Here is a 23,080-nt window from a genome sequence, read left to right as displayed (position 1 = left end):
AATGTTCAGTTGTTGTCTGTAACATTTTCCTATCAATATTTCTCAGTAACTTACAGTCAGTGCCATGAATCTGCATACGTGATCCCAGTACCAGGCTATTGGGCAAATTCTACCCCGACTCATCCGAAAATACTCAGCCGGTCAAGTGACAGCTATTATCAAGCTGATAGATATGCAACATTAAGTCAAAGAACTGTTCAGATGTAAGTTGATGAGATCATTCACAAATAATTTTAAATTCTGAGTTGTGTTGAAAGTCAATGAGCAATTATGGCATATTTTGGCTATTTTATTATTAGGTGGACAACTGCACATTCCTACCTCATGTGTAGAAGTAGTGTATTTTAATAGAAGTGATAGCAACGTCGCCACCAGGGAATGCAGGTTTTTTAGCCTTTACCAGTCAATCCTGAATCATGGTGTTGGTCATTAAGGGCATTGGTTTGGAGGCTAGAGATTGCCCAGTTGTGAATAAGTAGGCTGTGAAAGACTTATACTTCTTATATTTAAAACAGGCCCTATGAGTTTCTTACAAAGCTGTCGAATTCGCTTGACGAGATAAAAGATGAAATTAACCAGCTAAGGGAAGAGATGAAACATATGCATGATAAAGTCAATGAAGACGACTCCATGGAAGATTTTGTTGAAGCAGACAGTGCAGAAGAGCTGGATATGCTGTTGAAGAATCAGGTCAGCATAACAATTTATTAGTCGGAACAAACCGCTATGAGCTAAGCATCTTTTTGATAGATGTCAGATCCCATCTGCTGTCGCACTGAAAATAGTGAAACCAAATCTTCGGGCTACAGTGCGTGCATTTTTCAAGTATTTTATGACTCAAAGACTTGCCCAGAAGTATTCGTGGACAGGTGCTTCTCGTCAAGGTGGATTTAAGATAGCCGTGCAAGGCTCAAATCTTTGGCGTCATCTTTTATGTGAGTGGTATGACAGTTTCATTCCATTTCGTTGCTTGAACTTCAGTTTGTTCCAGCTGTCCTGCAGCATACCGGATTCAAGCTCGCTACCCATCATGAAATTTCAGCGCGCATAAAAACTGTTCTACATGGAGTGCCGGATTGGGATGCCGAAAATGAAATAGTGTTGCCTCAGGTATCCGGCCCTGATTGCAAAATAGTATGAATTATTGTATATTGTAATTCGTCATTTCCAAAATTTTGCCTTGAAATACTCATCAATGACCATCAAGTAAGTAACCACAAAGCCGCTACTCGTGTTCTCAGATCCAGGATATAGTTGACGTGCCATCAGAAAAGGTGGTCTGTAGACATGTAAGTACTGGACAAAATAGCTCAGTATACTTGGCAATAACCATCTGTATCATAGTTCAGGTTAGGTTGAGTTATGGTTTAGAGTTGTCATTTATCAAGTAACATACTTGGGTGTGAGATGATCAAATGACGCACAACCAGAAATGATATGATTAAAACAGTGCTAATTCATAGCGAAAATAGAATAATAATGTTTACATCTTATTTTCCAGATCCCTCAAGAGGTCAGCAACGTTGTTGAATTTACATATGATGGACTGGACGATGCTCCGCAAAGGTTTTATGTCGTGTGACCATTCAGATTCGCCGTGCGGTAGTTGATCATAGAGGTTAAAGTTGAAACTAGTTTGGGTCCTTGTTACATATTAGCCTATATTGCCAGACAATGTGTATAGAACCATAAACCGGGTAACATTGGATAATAAGAAGTAAAACCTTTGAATATATATTGATGGAAAAGGGTTGCTGCTTGTCCAATTCTTTTTCATGAGGCAACAGTACCACAAGTAGTCTCAATAAAAGGTGGAATCATTTCACTACCCGATAGCCTTGACCAATGTTCCCTCTAATTTGTAACGAGTCTGCGCGCACTTGTCAACTACCTGCGCAGACCCTTGGACAGCAGTGCGTAACGACAAAAAAAAGCTCATCACTTCGGATTTTTTGTGCGCAACTTAAAATTTCTGTGCACAGAGACCTTGTCATCACTGCGCTTGGAGGGAACATTGACCTTGACCCAACATTGATAAATTTTTGGTAGGGGGGTCAATTTCATCAAAATTTATGGTTATTAAATTCTTACAACGAAATATAGATAGCATGTGAGTCCTAGATTTAAAACTTGGCAGCCGTTATCTCTAAGTAGTCTTAATCAATGTCAGAAATCTCAACGGGCCCACCCTTAGGTCAATATAAAAAAATGTGATGTCTAAAGTGGCCCCCTCAAATTTTATCAGGACGGGGTAACTTTGGACACGGATAATTTACAAAAATACGGTACTCATTTATGACCATGAAGATTTTGAATTAGTTGATTCTAATCCCTGCTCAATAACCCAAGAAAAATACAAAACTTGCCTTCCCTGCACTCAGTCATTTCTAAGATATAAAGCAAATTTGTGAAAAATTGTCCAAAGTTACCCTGGTTTACGGTACTTTATTTAAGCGACTTTCCGCGAGCCCAATGTATTGTATTTTAATCGATCTTAATCTGACAAATGATCATGCTAAACTCTCGCCTTTGATATGTCATATGTCAGTCAACTTGTATTTTCGTTGATTTTAATAAAACTAACACGATAATGAAAATGCTGAGTCAACTTGTGATGACTTGCAACACAGGGTTAGAAATCAACAGCGATTCGGGTGGCGAGACTAGCGGCAGGGTTACTAGCGGTCAAGGAGTCTGCGGCTGAAGTGCGAAAATTGTATCTTTTGGAGCATCATTTTGGCATTGAAAGCGTATTATACGCCGAGCGATCGCTTCCCATTTTGTTGACTGGGTATATAGCTTATATTCTCATCGCTAATTGTTACTCTAGCTGTGCGTACCGATTCGAACCATTCGAGTGTTGATCGTCGTCGCGGCAGGGCGCAGTAACGTAGTACCTTCATCGGTAACTTGTTTCAGACGTATTCGTTAAGACAAGTCAAAGTTTAGAGAAGTGTTTGCAGTCTTCCGTCATATCGGTTTCTAGATACTAAAGCTTCAACAATAACGACAACTACATTAGGTATTACCGTGAAATTCCAGGAAGAGCGAGCGCATAACCGTTCCGCCAATTCGGAGTTGAATGGGCCCGCTTTAAAAGGAAATGGCTTCAGATTGAAATAGAGTCAATGGTGATATATAATTAGCTATGCCATGTCTGTGGAGTCAGTGGATTCGTCCAATGCTATAGGCTTGAGTAGTCTACGCGGCAACGTGGTTCAGAAAATGCGATAAAAGATCGACTGCATGGCATTGCTGTTACTCTTCTCTTCTGGTCACGGTTGAATCAGACAACTGTAGCTTCGAAATTTGTCAGGTTGGCGTCGCTGGTCGCTGCCAAGTTCTGGAAACAGCGAATATTCGCACAGTATGTTGAAGTCTTATTGATATACCATCCTCTATAGCAGACTGCTTGGGTTTAGCGATATTCTAAGCAATTTTGAACGATGCGTCTTTAACGTCGCTGCCAATTTTAACAATGCCCGAAATATGGATTGCTGGGCTTGCCACGAAGCTAGCTTCGTCTTTTCTAAGATCAGGCGATATGTTTGTTTTGTTTGTTTGTTTTATTACATCATTGGCGCTTATCGCACAGATGGTTATTTGCGCCCAGCACATGAATTACATTAACACAATGTCTTTTGCGGTCTTGCTTCGTCTTTCTGGTCATTAGCTGCCATCTTTCCAGAGTTCGGCTCTCTCTTCTTCTGGGCTTTCCAAGGCGCTGTATATACAGCGAGATCCGACACATAGAAATATGGCAGAGCCGTGACTCGAACCACCAACCATTGGTGTCGTGACAGCAGCGTTGAACCAACTGCGCCACTCGCTTCCCCATCAGGCGATATGTGAAACTCCAGAAGAAACAGGCGTGGTATCATTTCAAGCTTCAACGCTTCGTTATTTGACTTTGACAAATATGAGACATAGATTTTCGATTTATATCTGGGAAAGGAAATTCATTGCTCGACGCAGAGTTACAAACCCAGCTTTCGCCGTTCTGGTTTCTAGTATTTGTTTCTGCTTAAACCATTCACGCTGTGTAAATGACTTTTTAAAAGTGTTCTACGCAGCGGTATTCTTTTGAAACAGAGTGCAGCCGATTACCGATTGAAAACAATAACAATCTAAACTTCAGCATATGCCTATATCAAGAAACCAGAACACATCAAAGAATGAGTAATCAACGAAACAGACAATGCGATGGTAAATGCTACCGTAATGAAAGATGTCGCGAGCCGCAAAATAAACGTTTGCGAGCCGCGGGTTGAAAACCCTGGTGTACACTGTGTAGTGTGTAGCAGCTTCCAAGCCCGGCTTTTTGTCACGCAATAATGATAGGGCGAAAATATTAATTCACTGCGGCTTTTAAGAGCTACGATTATTGGTGCGTCGTGAGTCAAACAAGTAAAAATTGCATCGCAACTACAAAAGTTACATTGCTCTCGAATTTCCTGTTAGGTTTATTTGATTTATTGCACGTCAGAAAAATTAGGAATTATTCACGAATTTCATTCGCACTTAATCCTTATATTCATTAGCACTATTTGCACCACCTTCGTCATTCGCACTGCAATTTTTTCATTCGCACAAGTGCGAACCGTCACAGAGGTTGAAAGGACTGCTTCATAGGAATATAAATACTGTGTGAGCGTGTAATTTAATAATACGCATGAGTGTTCATAAAAACAAAATTACCTTGTTACAGATTCTCCCGGAGAAACCAAGCTTTCATGCAGTGGTTCTAAACCATTTTGTCTTCGCGGACCCCTTCCGGACAGTCACGGACCCCCATGAAGTTTTAGATCAAATTTAGCTCATTATATCATGCAATCGTCATCTGTATTGTGCAAATGATAACTGTAGGCTTAGTGATAAACAGCAACAATATGACTCTTCTTAAAAATAAGATAATACTATTCAAGTAGGAATTGGGTTGGTTTCTATTACTTAAAAGCATATTCTGCAACTGCATTTCTTGGTCGTGTCTTCAAAATCCGCGCCTTCGATTTATTAACGAGTGCCGAAAATCCATTTCCACAAATATAGGTGGTGGCGAATTTATCAATAACGCGCAACGCTTCCGACGACACATTTAGGGTATGATCGCTATAAAAATTACAGCAAAATTGACCAACGAATATTTTAATGAACATAAAACGTCGAGCCTAGTCATTTCTTTTTAGTAGCTTATCTTGAAGTTATTATGGAAAATGTTTATATATATCACAGGACAAAATGGATTTTTGTATACATTTTGAAGTCGCCGTGATTGACCTTACTCGTCGAACATTTTTTCCGCAATCTCCAGCAAAACATCTCTAAACAGCACAATCCTTGTATCAGTGGGCTATTGGCAATTAAGCAATTAAAATGAGTCTGCACCTTATTTCATTTGACACGACCATTCTGTTCATGTGAGCTCCTGAGTTTTCTGGTAATGAAGCGAAACTGTTTCGTGATTTTCCGAATTTAAAAAAATACAAATAAACTATTTTGAGCCTTCGCGAACCCCCTGAAAATGCTTCGCGGACCTCCGGTTGAGAACCAATTCTGGAGTGAATGTGAACGACAAAGTTTTCTAACGTTTCTGTATGTTCAAACAGGGGAAGTAGAAGCGATATCTTCATCGTTTATCCACTGCATTATTGTAGAATTAAACGTTACAGGGACGCAAGGCGGCTTCGACACCTGATAACGCAGATATTGATAGATTGGAAGGATACCACTCTTGAAAAGTCTGCTGGATAAAACAATGAACATGAGCAACCCCTTTAGCATAATCAGTTGTCTCACCAGTACCAATCAACTACTTGTCGATAAATCGTGACATAGATTATGTGGAACCGAACCTAATCAAATACGAGGTAGTCCCGAACTCGGGGGCACACGGATATTTTCCTAGCGCCAATGCCATCTTCTTCAACTTACGTAAAGTTGCGCCGAGCTATGCTGATGGCATACGATGTTAAGGTGACCCAGACTTTAACGATGATATCGCGGTGTTCAAATGTTGAAATATACATAGTTAAGAGACATTACGTCGCTGCGATCGTATATTCAAGATAACGAACGCAAAGATTGTTTCAATGACCCAGTCTAATAAATTCAGCGACTCTGGGCTTTCGCAATGTCAGGACTAGACCGACAAGTCCCTCTTTTCCATATGAAATATTCGTGTGTATTTTTCATATAAAATACTACTCCCATGGCAATGCGACTACTGGCTGGAATTGAACCGAATTTGGTGTGTAGGCTTTAATTAATTAACCTAACAATTTTATCAAGTAGCCAGTGTGATTTGAGAAAAAAATCATTTTTGAATACCCCTACTGGACACAGTGCGGCCCGCGGAGCTATTCTGAGCGGCCCGCGTGCCCGTTTCTGGCAATGCAAAACATGAAGCCCATCTGTTGAATATTGCTGCATGGATATTATGAGCGGCCCGCGTGCCCGTTGCTGGCAATGTAAAACATAATGCCCACTGTTGAATATTTATTGCTGCATGGAATAAAACTATAGGCTATATAAATTGAAATGAGACGGAAATTAAATTGGTTTACGTTAAAGCCTGTTCAATAATATACCGCGATTAAGCAGCTTACGTCCCTCGTAGGCTCGCATGCGTAATCCAGATTCACAATAAATCCAATGTAGCAAGGTATGGCGCAACAATTAAAGTCACAAGAAGTCACTCTTCCATATAGTTTAGTTCAAACCTTCTTTTCTGACATTGTCACATTACGCATTACACTGCCTTTGCTTCAAATTGCTTCGTGATAACCTACGTTTCGAAATAGCTTATTCATAAAATAAGTCAATCTGTGTTCGTTTTTACTATGAGACATAATTGTAGCCACAACCCGCAGATCGCGCCATACGGTGGATCGTATTATTTGGCTGATAAAATTCCCCTTTCTGCACAATGAAAAAGACTCGCTCTTTGCTGATGCGTGTTTTCAATTAAAAATGAAATACAATAAACATTAGCTCATACATCCTAAACTAATGAAAAACAATCTTACTTGGCAATGAGTCTTCCAGGTTTTATGGTAATTGTATACATATATATATACTTCGACTGTAAAAATACCAAAACAGTAAGGCAATTGTATTTGAAATAACCTAACTGTAAAAATAACAAAACAGTAAGGCAATTGTATTTGAAATAACCTAACTAATTCCATTCTAATACCTAAAACGATCCTATGACTATAACGCCTGTGCACTGAATGAGTGGTTCTAAACCGCCGAATTTATTTGATTTTATACCTTAATTTCATAATGCGAAAAGTGGGAACACTTGTCCATTAATCAGAGCAATAAAATATGACCTTTTAAATTGGTTTCGAAGCTTGGAAAGCATTTTCTGGATGGTGTTGTAGCAGAGAGATCATGGTGTTCCTTGTAACCGTGCAAGTGCTATACGCAACTGTTTAAAATTAGTATACTACTCGTTAGAGACAAGTAGTTGAGAAAGCCACGGATACTTTTAAACAAACTTCTGTAAATTCCGACAGCATTTCGCAGTTCAATAACACAGGCTACAGTAAACCTCAGAATCGCGAATTGTTTCAAACGACAGTAAAAATTCACAATTTAGTTAGTGATATTTCAGATGACTTCGTGAGCTTCGCACTGGAGAAACTTCAACGGAACATGAACATCTAATTTTTAAAAAGGCAATATTAAATGAAGTTTCCAATATTATGTTTGAATTGCATACATGGTTTGTATTTAAATTTATGGTTGATTTTGATTTTAGAGGGGTCGCCGGTCCGCAACATTAGTTTTGAAGTTGTACAGGTCTGCGAGGTTAAATAGGTTGAGAACAACTGCACTAGCGAGTGAATTGCACTACGGTACGTTAGAACTAGCTACCGATGTGAATGCTGTAACAATCGCACTGAATCTATTTCTTTGCTTGGAAGGAGCCATGGCGACATCTTAGGGCCGTATGGAGGCTATATTCATCATCCATAAAGGATGAGCGGTCATGTAAAACAAGACAGCGAAAGCTTGAAGACGGTATTGAGCACTAAACACAGGGTCGTAACTGCCGCACCCAGGACCGTAGCAGCACTTCGTCAGTCCCCCCCCCCCCAAAAAAAAAAGTTGGTCCTGGGCCCCCATACGGTGATAAACCGAACTTCTAGGGGACTAGACCCCCTCATGCTATAGTGTTTTGCCGCTAATTACCAGCTATATTTGGTGATCCTGTTTAGAGAGTTGGCTGGTATCGGCTAAACGCGGGAGGTCCGAAAATTTATATAATTCATGTTTGAGTCAGTCAATCTGAACGAGAATCGCATTTATATTGCTATCAATTTTTATCGTCTCCCTATTCACGTAATCTGATTTACCAGAAGAGCTGAGTATGGTGTGTCGAAAGGTAGGACCCCTAAATAATAATTAAACATTTTCGGGCCGATCAATTGGTACAACACTGGTCAACAATGGTCAACAACACTGCGTAATCCGACCAATGACGGCCTACTGGGAAGAGATCTAGTCGTAAACCATTGGGATTCTTACCTAACCAAATTCCGTTTTAAGATATTTAACCACAATAATTCCAAATAGATCCACTACAGAAATCATATACTGCACCAATGGGGAGCTTATTATCTGTTACGCTGCCCTTGGCAGCGCCACATGATGAAAACATTTTGACCGCCTTCGGCGCGTAACTATAATGTAGGTGGTACGCGAGCACTGCATATAAGTCTAAAACCTCGAAATGGCATGTTTGAGGAAAAGGTTGGGAACCGCTTACCAAGATACTCAAATAATTCAATCAGTTTTACGTCAACCACCTATTGTAAGCTTAAAATAACTAGTTGGAATACGAAATAATAATTTATTTTAAAGCACAATTGTTTTTATACGATTTTCGCCTTGAAGCATCTTAGTGCAGTTTTTCGAAATGTTCAAGCAATGGTATGCCTTAATATGTTCATCTCATCTGCCCTGATATCTTTCTTTTGTTGCTTTGATGTCTTGGTGGAACCTCTCCCCCTTGTTATTCATCAAGATGATCAGGAATTATATCAAGATGAGTGAGCAAAAAGTGAACTTTCACGATCATGTTTGTTCCACGTTTTTCACAAGCAGATACGAATTTTCGGACCAACTGTTTGCAGTTAGTTGCTTTGCGATCTTCTAAAAGATTTTATTTACTATATATTAGGAGAAATTCCATGCATTGAACTCCTTTCTATTATGAAATTGGAATCTGTCATCCGTATTCGAATCTGAAATCCAATAAAGATACCAGATATAAGCTTCTCGTTTGATGGGGCTACTAGGTATACCCACTTTGTTCACTCAGCGGAAAATTTTCAATTCACAAGTCAAAAGAGATGAGACGCGTATTAGTATCGTAGTTAAGCTTTTCAAGGACAAATTTGATACGTTTATTCTACTCTTTAAACTTGGTAGAATGGCCAATTGGTACAGGAGAATATGTATTTCCGTTGTGCATACGTAGAATTTGTCGGCTTGACAAACTGCTTTTTTGACAGACAAAGATTTCACATCAGGTCATGATAATATTATTATTAATAGAATGACCGAGAACGACATGAGTGTTCTTCAAAGTCAATTATCTATTTATGTACAATATAAAATTAGAAATAACTACAATTTACTTCCTAACCAGTGAAATATTCGAGGTTAAATACAGTAATTTCGGACTTTTTTATGGATATAAGTATCTTCTGAACTAGAGCCAATCTGGAAAAACTAATGTGATATTCGTAATCGCAACAAACGCTCTCCGAAACCCCAGAAACGAGTATCAGATGTTCGGCCAATTTTTCTTTTCGTTTCGCTGATCAATGTGATGACTTCGTTACATGATGCTATTTCGTGAACTGCTATCTGCTATGTCAAATGACATTGAAATCGCCCAAAATTACTAAACTAGGAAACGCACATGATTTCAAATTCGTATTTCTTTAATGGCAAATAATTTTTCCTTGCGGGATGGCATTTGTCTTGGGGGGTTCAGATCGCCAGGAGAGGAAAATTCGGCACCAGCCATTCAGGCGCTAGCTATTCAGGTGCCTATGGGCAATTGAAGACATATGTAGCATATATATCGATGTTTTCGGTCAGCACACGGCCAGTCCTGTTCGGCCAAGGCCTTCTCGTTGCTGATTGGTCTGACACACTTCTCGGATTCGCACGTTACATAAACTACTATAACTTCATATTTTTGGTGCATGGTGACGTGGTAATGGCCGACACCGACGTGCCTATTTCTATAAATCAAGCGTATTTTTTGTTTGGGAAGGGTACCCAATACCCGAACCCTTCCCAAATTTATTTGGCAGCATTCAATCGCGTGCAGCGCGATAAAAATGAAAAAGCTGCAGAAATTTCCAAAGAATTACGCTATAATTTATGTTAATTCATGAAATAATTTGCGGCCCCTTTCAAGCTGGCACCTCCTCCCCAATTCGACGGACCCGTATACATAACTGACGAGATTTAGTCGGCGTCTTCTGTTGTGCAGGTTTCAGCAGCAAACCCTTGAGAGCTCACTCACAGTATCAGCCATCTTGGGAGTCCACTCATCAGACCACGGATGACATCCGTTCCTAGTCACAGAAGCGATGGCAGTACGCGGGTTAACCTCTCTCTTAACAGTATTGTCCATAGCGTCTAGGTCAGACCTGGGCAAAGTGTGTGGCCCACGGAGGTATTCTGAGCGGCTCCCGTTCTCGTTGTTTGGAATTTCAAACATAAAACCTACTTTTGAACCTTGCTGCATGGAATAAAACCATAGGCCATATCAACTTAACCGGAACGGAAATGAGTTTACTTTGAAGCATGATCATGTTCATTAATATGCCGCGATTACGCAGCCTATACGTCAGCCGCAGGCTCGCATGCGTAATCCAGATTCAAAGGAAAGCCAATGTAGCAAAGTATGTCATAACAATTAACTTCACAAGAAGTCACTATTTCCACAAAGTTTAGTTCAAACCATTATCCTGGCCGTAATCACATTACGCATTACACGGTCTGTGCTTCAGAATATTTCGAGATAGGCCAAGTTTCCAAATACCTATTTCGTAAAACAAGTCAATCAGTGCTCGTTTTACTGTGAGGCATCATCATCCATAAAGAATCAACGGGCATTAAAAAAAAGAAATTCGAAGGATGAAATTCAAAGACGGCATGAAGCGAAAAAGACAAGACCGTAACTGCTGCATTACATACCCACCAATTGGAGAAGGCCAGATCTCGAAAGGGGCCAAAATTATTTCGTAAATTAACATAAGTTATAAGTGTATTTTTCAATATTTCATAAAATTCTATTGAAATTTTGTACGCGCCTCGCGCGATTTATGGTGGCTAGATGTATTGTCCAAAAAACGACTAATTTAGAGAGATCAGCATTTCGACGCCGGCCGTTACCGCGATATCGATTTCACCAAGCCGCAACTATTCGGACGGCAGCGATCACGACAATAAGCTTTGTAGTATCCCAAATACCTTTTAAAATGTTAATATAAAACCTTTGAATGTATCAAGTTTGACATTGTTTCGAATTATGACGAAAAATAAATATACTTTTGTTGATTAACCGTCATTTGCTCATTATCTAATATCAACGAATCCACTGCGTAACATTTATTAAAAATGCAATTCACTGCTTTCAATTTAAAAAAAAATTTATACGCTGGAGACTCTAGCTCAACAATTTGCCAACGTATTTTCTGTTACTCATTTGGCTCGCGGAGAAAAATAATTTCCCACCTCTGGTCTATAGGTAAGAGTATTGAATGGCGAGTGCTATTTCATCTTCTAATGAAATCCGATGCTGCATGGCAAAAAGCCTGCACATCTTGCTGTCAGCAACTCCCCTGAGAAATTGCGATGGACATGCATTTGTTGCTAGTAACATACTGCATGAAAGTCTCGATATTGTTTCGTACCCTATTGTTAAACATTGCCCGGTGGGCCATATTTCTCTCCGAGTAGGATTGAAGAAATTTTGCGTATGCGCCACGAATATCACATATAGTTGTTCCGATCCGATAGTGCTAGTTCATAGAGTAAGTCAAGAGCTTGCCCAAGCATACAAGTTGCTAATTAGTAGCCCTTTCCATAGTCATAGTATGTTATACTGGACCACCGCTTCAAAATGGCATATATAATTATTCCAAGTGCTAGTTCCGTCAAACGGTTCAGGCCGTTGAGGTCTACCGGGGCCTACGATAACTCAAGTTAAGTTATCGTAGGCCCCGGGTCTACTCTACAACGACCAGAATTATTGGTCAAATGTTTCCCCATGACTGGGGCTAGATTACTAGAAATAGAATCACTTATGGCTGACTTTCCTGATGACGGGCTGAACTGGTTCCGGGAAGTTTTCAACAACCGGCTCTGACGAAGCCGCAATTTCCTGTTCTTCCTCAACCGACTCACGTTCAGTAGTAGTATTAGCAGCATCAGGTTGAGCTGCCGATCTATAGGGCCTGTTACCGTCCGACTAAAAGTCATAATATCGGTCAGTCCTTGTTCAAGACACTCAATTCTAATATTCAGACGAGCCCCCGTTTTCAATAGCGTTTCTTAATGTTTAGATATTCCTTCCATTCTCCCACTACTCTACTGAAGAAGGCAGAATATTGTCATTTAAATTCTGGCTCGTTGCCCGCATACTTTTCAATAGATTTGTACTTGGTCTTTCTACTGGTTTTCGTCATATATCCAGTACCGTAGCGTCGCCGTTATTCCAATAGCTCTAAATCCGTACAGTATGCCTATGTCCCGGAGTGCTCGCAAAATTTGTAGCTGCACTTTTCGAATAATTCAATTGTCCGATTCTTTCATATACTGAATTGCATTTTATACAGACACAGACTCCAGTCGAATTATCCTACTAACATTTAATTAAAAAGCAGCAACTGCTCAGAAGTGCCCAAAGCAACCGATCCAATACCGGAGACCAGCAAACAAAGAAAAGCGTTACAGCCGGTAAATATTAAACGTCAAGATATCGAGAACTTGGGTTTTCACACGTGATACTGAGGTTATTTTGCCCAGTAAGGGGAGTTGGTATAGTGACCATTGCTACCAGCGCTGGAGACCCAGATCTGATTCTCGGCACTTGCACGCCGGTGCTTTACGACGTGTTTCATAATAGAACATAAAAACAGATACAGACGCGACTGATACTAATTGAAAGGCGCATGAAAGGAGTAATCGGGGTGATTGAGTCCACATACGCTATGAGCGGATGAAAATAAAGCAATGATTCTTGGATATTTTTATTCGCGGATCTAGTCTGTTTTCTCAAAGATAACAGTAAACGTAAGACATTTAGAAACCGAGAGTACTGCGGATAAATATCCTACCCTACACAGAATATATGGATACTAATTATAGTAGGCTTACCATACGTCCTCTTTTAAGAGGATTTGTCCTCTTTTTTGACTTTTTTGAAAGTGTCCTCGGAGGATGGCCTTTTGTCCTCTTTTTTGAGATTTAGTCCTCTTTTTTCAAAATTTAGGTCAGATTTAGAGCAAATTACGAGTGATATGCCGTAAATTGGTACAGAAGTGACGCTCCGGAGGGTATTTCGGAGCGAAAAACGCTGAGTTACCTTTTTTTTCAGTCATCCACTTTTCAGTCATCCACCTAGCAATGCGGAGAAAAAACGGTATTTTGAGCTCTGAGCGCGAAGTGATGACCTTTTTTTTTAGTCAACCGGTCACAAAGTGGGAAAAATTCATCGGTTTTGTGAATTCTACTCCACTTTTGCAAGTCTCATATTTCTGAAAAAGTGTCCTCTTTTTAGATTTCCAAAATATGGTAAGCCTAAATTATAGAGTCTAAAACTAACAAATATTTCACAAAGAAAACACATGAATTCGGTAAAGCGGCCGCCGTGCAGATACAACATTCATTACCAGATAACCGGCAAATATATGCCTCAAGTCAGACTCAAATATGCGGCGTCGGTATTCAGAGCAGACCTCTCAGACTTTTCGCGACGAGATGGAAAAGTCCCTGAAACTTGATTGGAATCTCGGCTTCCCGCATCCGGAACTTGTCCATAGTCGATTTGATTCGGTTCTACATAATCCCCATCGCCTGTCATTTCCATATGTCTAACCGGCGAGAAAACTGTCGGTGTTGCCAATGGCAGTTGGTGTGCAGTACTTGGATTTCGGTCTGATTCTGACTCTGTTCGATTGCTTTGTTCGTAAGGAGTATACGAAGCATGCGGTGTTATCGCATTCTCCCCAATAGTAACAGTTAGGTTTGGTGCTTCGTAACCAGTGCAATGAGAATTCGACACGACCCATGTCACATTAACAGGTTCCTCGTATGTGGTAGTCTGCGAATCAGCAATACTTGACTTGTTGTCTACCGTTGCGCTTAGAGGTACGGATTGAGCATAAGGCAATATTCCCCGTAATTGGCTGGTGGGGTCGGTTTTGTCTTGTACGACGCCCGCATTGTGCTGCTTTAAATACGCAGTCGCCAGATTGCCGTCATAGGTACGCTGATAGCATGCGCCTTTACAGCAAAAACAAACGTGCACAATTGTCATAATCAGTATCACGATATTGATAACAAACAGTGTTGCGTGAATCCCAACAAACGTTGCGTCAATCCAGACTTCATTCTGTGATATGCTTAAAATTGATAGAAATAACATTATGATAGAGCTGATTAGTGCCGCTAACGCAATGACAAAACAGGTCATGCTAAAGAGCATGCTCGCGATATGAAGACATCTTGTAGCGTGTTGTCTCAATGTCATCCCTATAATGCCTGTGATAACTACCATGACCCCACACCAGAGTCCTTGCGAATTTTACCCGACAACAAGTAATACGAACGGGTGTGTGCTGACTGCATTTGGATTGGCATTGGCATTTTCAAGTTCGTCGACTTTCTTGGATACAATTGTCACCGTGACGATTCCAAGAATAATGGAAATCGATCCTAAAATGATCTCCATAATTCCCACGACACGTATTGCATTCACATATTTATGTAGCGGCATTTCATTTTGAGTCAGTACATTACCCTCAACTATGTACTTCGTCTGTCCGTGCAGGGGTGACGGAGGTTGATGTACGTCTGCCGTTGGCTGAGATGACGACGACATCGTTCGGTCTTTCATTTTCCCGTGGTATATCCTCACAGGCATGGTCAGATCAGATTAGCCAAATAGCCAGACTGAATTAGAGATAGAGCGAGCTAAAAATCAATTTGGATTAGCATTTGATAACAGATGGTACCTTGAGAAAAAGGTAACTTATGTTGAACTATGCTTCGAATGCTATTCTATTTGACATCACATTCTAATGTCGTCAAACAATGATATGAAGTAGTTGCCGGCGCTGACTGCCTCATATTAAATATGTATCTGTGCGCCCTTACTCGAATGTACTGTATATCACCAGAGAGAGAGAGAGTCTTTATTTTCATCGAACCAAAATACATAACAAACGGCAGTGATGGTGGTACAGAAAATATGCGTGCACAGTATTCGGTATTAGATAGGAATGATCGATAAGACCATGAAGGTCATCTAGTCTGATCACACCAGCATCAAACAGGTACACTTGACTCAGAACAGTCTGGCTGTAAGAAATGTTTAGTTAGGAAAGGAAAATAGAAAAAAAAATTAAACAATGGTAGCAAATGATCAATGAAGCAATGTCTGTGCGAGGTAGGGCAACAGTGTTAGTGTAACGACAAGAGGTGATCAAGTAGGGCTTTTTTGAATCTATTATAAGGCAATTCACGGATATGTGATGGTAATGCATTCCAGATGATAGGTCCCGAGTAGTCGATAGATCTCTTAGTTAGGTTGCTATTGGGTTGGGGTAAGTAGACGTTTCCTTTAGACGAAGATCTCGTGTAATGGGAATGGACATGTTTAGCAGGTATGAAAAAGTCATCAAACACAGGAGGCAGACTATTGGAAAAATACTTGTGAACAACTTTTGATACTTCGAAGCGATACAGTTCATCAACTCGCAAAATTCGATGCTTACGGTAGTAAGGCGATAAGTTGGTACGTAAAGGTACAGATGATATCAGCCGTATCGCACGGTTTTGCAGGGTTCGAATTCTGCACAAAAATGTTGTACATGCATTTCCCCATACTACGATTCCATACTGCAGATGCGAGTGGAAAAGAGAGAAGTAGATGGTTCGTAGTACTGATCTGGAAACCAAAGATTGGAGACGGGTCATTATTCCCACACACCGAGCTAGTTTTGATATTGTGCATTCAATATGCTGCTTCCAAGACAATTTCGAATCAATGGTGACGCCGAGATATTTTGCTGAGTCACATATTGAGATTTGTTTATGATTGATGTTCACAGTGAAATTATGACTGGCATTATTTAAAACGAGCATCTCGGTCTTATCTGCATTCAAACTTAGTTTGTTTGCTTGCAGCCATCTCGACACTTTTGGGAGTTCCCTATTCACAGATGCATGCAGATCATCGAAAGTGTTGGAGGTTATGAAGAGGTGAGTATCATCAGCAAATAGCGTTGTGCGGAATAAAGATGCATTAACAATGTCGTTAATATAAATGAGGAAAAAAGTCGGTCCAAGGACTGAGCCTTGTGGCACTCCACAAGTTATATCTCTGGTAGTCGTTCTTAATGTCCCCAGTTTAACAAATTGTTTGCGGTTTGCCAGGTAGCTTTCAAGTAGAGTTGCTGCAATACCCCTGATTCCATAGTGTTCTAGCTTGTATCTTAAGATTCTGTGGTTAACTGTGTCGAAAGCTTTGCGGAGATCGATAAAAATGCTGCAGCCACTTTCTTTTTGCTTGATGGTTTTGTAATAGTCCGTTACAATTGATAGTATTGCATGGTTGGTGTTGTGGTTGGATCTGAATCCATGCTGAGTCGGAGACAGTACTGCATTCAATTCAAAAAAGTTCTTAAGTCGGCAGTCAATCAGTTTCTCAAAAACCGTGGCAAGATTTGGCAAAACAGATATTGGTCGGTAGTTAGAAATTAGCTTTTTACAGCCTTTCTTAAACACTGGCATTACTCTGGCAGTTTTCAGTGCATCTGGGAAAATGCCTAGACGTATCGACTCATTAAAGAAAATGCATATAACATCACCAATAATATTAAAGACTAGCTTCAGAAAGTGAGTTGGGATGAGATCGGGTCCTACTGCTTTGTTACTTTTCATTTCAGATAATACGATCGCAACTTCTCCTTTACTTGTCGGCTCAAGAAAAATGGATTTCTGAGGGCCAGGACTCAGGTACGAGAGAAAGTCATCGGAGGAGTTTGGTATTGAAGCTGCAAGATCCGGACCAATGTTGCAAAAATACTGATTGAACTTTTCTGCTACTGCAAGCTGGTCTTTGATGACGCTGCCATTCTCGAGTAGCTGGATGTCATCAGTACTCTTGGGAGCATTACCTTTAGTTAGGTTGATAATTTCTCCAATGGTTTTCCATGTGTTCTTGGGATCTTTGGAGCATTCTTCGAATCTTTTTTGGAAGTATGCTTTTTTGGCATTTTCTTTCATATGCGTCACTTGGTTTGCATATTTTTTGTACACTTTTTTGCCTTCGATGGTGCCTTGCAGATAGTAGTGCTTATGCATCCAATCCCTTGTTTTGATCGCAACTAGTATGTCATGACCAATCCAGGGTTTCGATTTCAAGCGCCTTACATTGCGGTTGACTTTCCTAATTGGGAAAGATGTGTCGAGGGCTGCCCGCAGTTCCTCAATAAATTTTTCAAAATGGCAGTTGTAGTTGTCAGTTGTGAGTGGAGGAATTTTGTAGTTGTTGAAGGTATTGCTGACAATTTCAATATACTCCTCTATACCGCGTGGGTTTAAGGGCGTTCTAGATTCAAATTCTTTAGCACAATGTGGCAGGGCCAATTTCATGTGACAGATGATGGGATAGTGATCAGTCATACTGTGTTGGAGCACAAAAGGGGACAGGTGATATTGATGAGTGTTGCAGTAGAAGTGATCTAGTAGTGTTTTGGATTGATCAGTTATTCTTGTGGGTTCAGTAATTATCTGAGCTATTCCATAAGAATCAAGCATTTCACGGTACCTTGTGTTAAAGTTGGTGGTCTTCAGCAAATCAATATTTATGTCTCCCATAATAAATATTTGTTCGTTAGCTGCCGTTAGCGTTTCCAGAATATTTGAGAATTCGTCAAGAAAAGTCTCTTGCTTTGTTCCTGGGTGTTTGTAGATGACTGCCACTGTGAGAGCTTTTTGTACATGTACTCTGACGAATATATATTCTACGCCTTCGGTTTCAAATTTTACGTCGGGCATCATGTCATATCTCAAACCTTCGTTGATGTATAGTCCAACACCTCCAGCGTTCGTTTTAGATGGCGAGTGTAAAAAGTTGAAACCTGTCAGGTTAACATTAGTCGTTGGATGTTCTTTCAACTTGGTCTCAGAGATTCCGATGATGGTTGGTGAGCAATTGAACATTTCAAACAGGGGGGGAATTTCATCTAGATGAGCTTGGAGGGATCTTGTGTTTAAGTGTGCAAGTAAAATTCCTTGAGATGAGGGGATATCACTACTATTCGTTGAATTGATAGATCTGCAGTTGCTCACGTTGAAAAAGTTTTGAGCCATTTTTTAGTGTGGGTTGCGTTTGCAGTGAGAGAGCAGTATAGCAGTTTCTATTTGAGTTTATCGAGGTCATCCTTTGACTCAATGTGGATTCTGGGTGCACCATCATTCTTTTTCATGTAGATATTTCCATTTGCAGTCCAGAGGTATTTGAAGCTTTTTTTTTGTTTCGCAGCTCGCGCTTCAAAGAAAACATCTCTTCTGTAATTTGTTAAATTTTCGTTTATGAAGAGTTGTTTCATTCCATCTACACCAGTGGTTCCCAACGTGGGCGATATCGATTTGGCGATCTAGGGGGGCGAAAATGACGAAGGGGGCGATAGGGGGGCGAAAATGGACAAAGGGGGCGATGGGGGGCGAAAATAGCGAAGGGGGCGATAGGGGGGCGATGACGCGTCAAAACGGCTGACCTTTTTTTTTTTTTTTTTTTTTTTTTTAGTCATCCACCTAGCAATTTGGAGAGAAAGAACGTTATTTTCAGCTCTGAGCGGAGAAAGATGACCTTTTTTTTTTTTTTTTTAGTCAACCCGCCGGTGATTACAGTCTGTATGCCCAATTATCGGTGCACAAAATTTGGGGGGCGATGATCGGTGTTGACCTCGAAAAGGGGGCGATCGGTCGAAAAAGGTTGGGAACCACTGATCTACACCAAACTCCTTGATATCCCTTTTGGCCTTTTTCACTTTGAGGAATTCTTTTTTTGGTTGCTCTGAAGAGAATTTGGCTATAACGGGTCCTGTTTTGTCCTTATTTCTGAAGCGCACTCTATAACACTGCACAATCTGTGGCGCAGTAATCTCAGCTTTCAAGGCGTTAGCTATTTTCATGATGGTTTCAGGCAGATTTTCTTTTTCGGAGTGGGGAACACCATGAAATTCCAGGTTGTTGTTTCGAGATTGCTGCTCCAGGTTGTCGTTGGTGCGTTCTAGGTCAGATATTTTTTTGTTCAGGAATCTCATAGTTGACTCAAATTTGTCGTGTTCGTTGAGCATGGATTCTTGTGAGGCGAGTTCTAGTTTTTTTTTGGTGTCCTCAAATTCTGCATTCATGAATTCCATACCATTCTTGCAAGATTCTATCTCTTTTCGCAGTTCTTCTACGGCAGAACCAGACTTTTTGATATCTTCAGCTGTAGTCTGCAGTTCTGAGATGATGTTGCGCAGTTCCTTGTTTTCTTCCTTTAACACTTTGACTTCAGCGAGCGTATTATCCAGTTTACTCTCCATCTTTTTCAGTCTCAGCAAGATGACTTCTTCGTTTGTTCCGGGCTTTGTCATTTTGTTTCTTGGATGGGTATATAGCCTAGATTATAGCCTAGATTACTTTAAATCTTCAAATACAACCAAATACTCCAATCACCATCGTTAATTGTAACTCGAACTGTCGTCATACCGATTCAAATCCATGATTCCGAACTGACGACCAATTCTGATGATTCTAGTCGAGTAGCGACAGCTGATCCGAAAATTGTAGTAAACGAGAAATGCAGTTGTACATATTTATTCCGTTTGCGCCCATCCTTGAAACTTTGATACGATATCGCGTATCACTCGCAACAAGTAACAGAAGACTAGCCGCCACGTTCATAGAAACTTTATTACAAATACATTTACTGCGCTTCGATGGACGGCCGACTCTCTTGTTTTCGAGCGACTCGGCCGACCACCGAGAGAATATGTATTGCGCAGCATACCCACGTCTGCCATGGAGTGAATACACTTTCCGAATCAAATTATCAAATAAACCATGCCTGACTCTCCGGACCAGTGTTGGACACATTAGGAAACCAGGAATATGATTATGATTGGAATGGAAGTTAGCGTGTTGGATAGCAAAAAGGTTTCTGAGAATTCTTAGGGGTAATTTTATGTATTCAAGAAATGTAGTTCTTAAAGTATAACTAAATCAGATGCAATTGCTTGCGAATATGTTATTCCAACAATCATTCAGCTGGCCGCTCGTGAAAATATCGGGTGGTTGGGTAAGGGGTGCAAGCGATGTTTATTGTCCGGATCAGCGGTTCTCAACTTTGTCACCGTGCGGCCGGTAAAATATCAAAAAAGATTTGGTGGACCGGTTAACCTTCAAAAATTGAAATCAACCCAGAATGTATACAATGAAACCGTTTTACTGCACGTATGGTGCTACGGAGTTATATTTGCAGGGTATTGTTTATGATAGTGTTCATATGACTTTACGGTAGTTAGCTTGCTGAGTCAAGGTAAAATTCTTTTGCCCCGATAAACGTGCTGGCGCCGTGCGTCGATTGCAGTCTTTCGCGATAAAGATCGAGGATTAACCGAGAAAGCCAACCTAATGATATTCTTTTCTTAGACAATATCGCGAGAAGAAGCCTTTCGAAGTCGGACCAAGCCAGTGTTAGAATGACTCAAGTCGACTTTTCAGATGACTTGACTCGACTCGGCGTCTCAAAAATATGGACGTACTCGTGACACTAATCAAATTTTTTCGAGTCAATTTCAAGTCATCAAATACTCGGTGTCGACTAACTAGCTGTACCTGTACGTACATGCTCTCGACACGCTGATATGATATGTGAGCAACCAGTTATTCAACGATTGTGCAACTGTAGGCTAGTAATAAACAACAGCGAAAGAACTTTCTTTAATATAACATCATGCTATTTATGTCATATCGAGACACCGCACTTGATGGTTTCGACATTAGGCATCCTTCAATCGGCTCATTACATTGACTTGGGTCTTGTGGGTCGCATTGTCAATTGTATGGGTGTTATATGAGCTGGAAATTAAACGATGTTAGTAACCGTATGGCATTTAAGACCCATGAATGGAAATTCAATGTATGTAGCCTACTATGCATACTCTACAAACTGTACACAAAATAAAAGTATAGTATTTATAGAGACCACAACTAAGGAGGCCACCGATCAGTCCTCAAGTCAGAGTCAAATATGCGGCGTCGGTATTTGGCAGCGCCCTCTCAGACTGTTCACGGTCGGATGATGAAGTCCCTGAAACTTGATTGGAATCTGTGATTTCTGCATCTGGAACTTGTCCATATTCGATTCGGTTGGGTTCTACATAATCGCGGTCTTCATTCAGTACCGTATCCTGGTCTCTAACTGGCGAGACAACTGATGGTTTTCCCAATACCTGTTGATCTGCAGTGGTTGAATTTCGGTCAGAATACTTTGGTTCTGTCTCTGTTTGATTCCTTTGCTCGTAAGCAGTATACGGAGGAGACGCATTTTCACCAGTAGTAAAAGTCAGGTTTGGTGCTTCGTACCCAGTGTTAGGTGAATTCAACACGGTCCCTTTCATCTTAATAATCTCCTCGTATGTAGGCTGCGACTCAGCGTTACTAGGTTGGTTGTCCAACTTTGCGCTTGTAGGTTCAAATTGAGCACATGGTAATGTTCCCCGTAATTGGGTAGTGGGGTCGACGTTTCCCTGGACGAAGCCGCCATTGTGCTGTGGCAAATACGCAATCGACAGACTGCCCTCAGAGGTACGCTGGTAGCACGCGCCTGTGCAGCAAAAACACGCGTGTACAATTGTCAATATAAGTAGCACGAAATTGATGACAGACAGCGTTGCGTGGATCCAGACTGCAGTGTGTGATGCGGATAATGATAAAAATACACTGATGATGGATATGACGAGTGCTGCTAACGCGATGAAAGAACACGTGATGCTGAATATCATGTTCGCGATATGAAGACATCGGGTTGCGTGTTTTTTCAGTGTAATCCCCATAACGCCAGTGACAAGGATCATGGCGCCGCACCATAGTCCTTGCGACATTAGCTCTGCATCAGAAGGTATGAACGGGTCTGTGTCGATTTGATCGGACACAATTATCACCGTGACGATTCCAAGAATAATAGAAATTAATCCTAACACGACTTCCATAATTCCCATGACACGGATTGCGTTCACATTTCTATATAGCGGGCTTTCATTTTGAGCCTGTTGTACACCACTCGCCACGACGAAATTCGTCGGTCCGGGCAGGGATAACTGAGGTTGATGTACGTCTGCCATTGGTTGAGATAACGAAGACATAGCTCAGTCTTTCCTGTTCGCGTGGTATATCCTTCACAAGATAGTCAGTGTGATCAATCACATTGCTAGACTAAAGTTGAGCTACAGCATGCTAAAGAGCAATTTGAATTATCATTTGATAACTGTTTTAAAGGTACATTGATAAACATTTTCTACTAAATAAAAACTAGTTAGCCCTCTAGTTCACCGGTTAACGACCTGACATATCGATCTCTCCTTCCGACACATGCCACCCTTTTTCTCTCACCTGTTCTTTTATATTTTCTTCTTTCACTTTTCTTCCAGTGTGCATGCCTACTTTTTACATCGTCCATGCAAGGTGGGTGCCTGATTTCGAAGACTACTCCAAGTCTTTTCGACACCTTCCTATCTTTGATTGTATCGCGGTCTTGTGGTGT

The 23,080-nt window shown here is 40.7% G+C and overlaps 2 protein-coding genes, 1 long non-coding RNA gene and 1 pseudogene across 3 annotated transcripts; 2 read left to right on the top strand and 2 right to left on the bottom strand.

The window, feature by feature from the left end:
- On the top strand, positions 1–2,789 carry LOC145436324 (uncharacterized). The gene is made up of 5 exons (XM_080313678.1): positions 1–203; positions 516–690; positions 758–935; positions 992–1,110; positions 1,502–2,789. Coding segments are annotated over exons 1-5 (555 nt in total). The 5' UTR covers positions 1–201; the 3' UTR covers positions 1,583–2,789.
- Positions 2,790–12,827: 10,038 nt separating this feature from the next.
- LOC145436320 (uncharacterized) lies at positions 12,828–15,449 on the bottom strand (annotated as a pseudogene).
- A 274-nt stretch (positions 15,450–15,723) lies between these two features.
- Positions 15,724–17,772, top strand: LOC145436319 (uncharacterized). Its single transcript, XR_013914263.1, has 2 exons — positions 15,724–16,521; positions 17,208–17,772. It is a non-coding gene; the product is annotated as an uncharacterized LOC145436319 (long non-coding RNA).
- Positions 17,773–19,989: 2,217 nt separating this feature from the next.
- Positions 19,990–22,796, bottom strand: LOC145436318 (uncharacterized). Its single transcript, XM_080313677.1, has one exon. It carries the CDS (start codon positions 22,680–22,682, stop codon positions 21,552–21,554), a length of 1,131 nt encoding a protein of 376 aa, XP_080169803.1. The 5' UTR covers positions 22,683–22,796; the 3' UTR covers positions 19,990–21,551.
- Positions 22,797–23,080: the final 284 nt, after the last annotated feature.

Source organism: Botryllus schlosseri, chromosome 3 (assembly GCF_051294905.1).
Source record: "Botryllus schlosseri isolate E-star chromosome 3, Bs_hap1, whole genome shotgun sequence".
Lineage (NCBI taxonomy): Eukaryota > Metazoa > Chordata > Ascidiacea > Stolidobranchia > Styelidae > Botryllus > Botryllus schlosseri.
The sequence above is the reverse complement of the archived record's forward strand: the minus strand, read 5'-3'. Positions and strand labels throughout refer to the sequence as shown.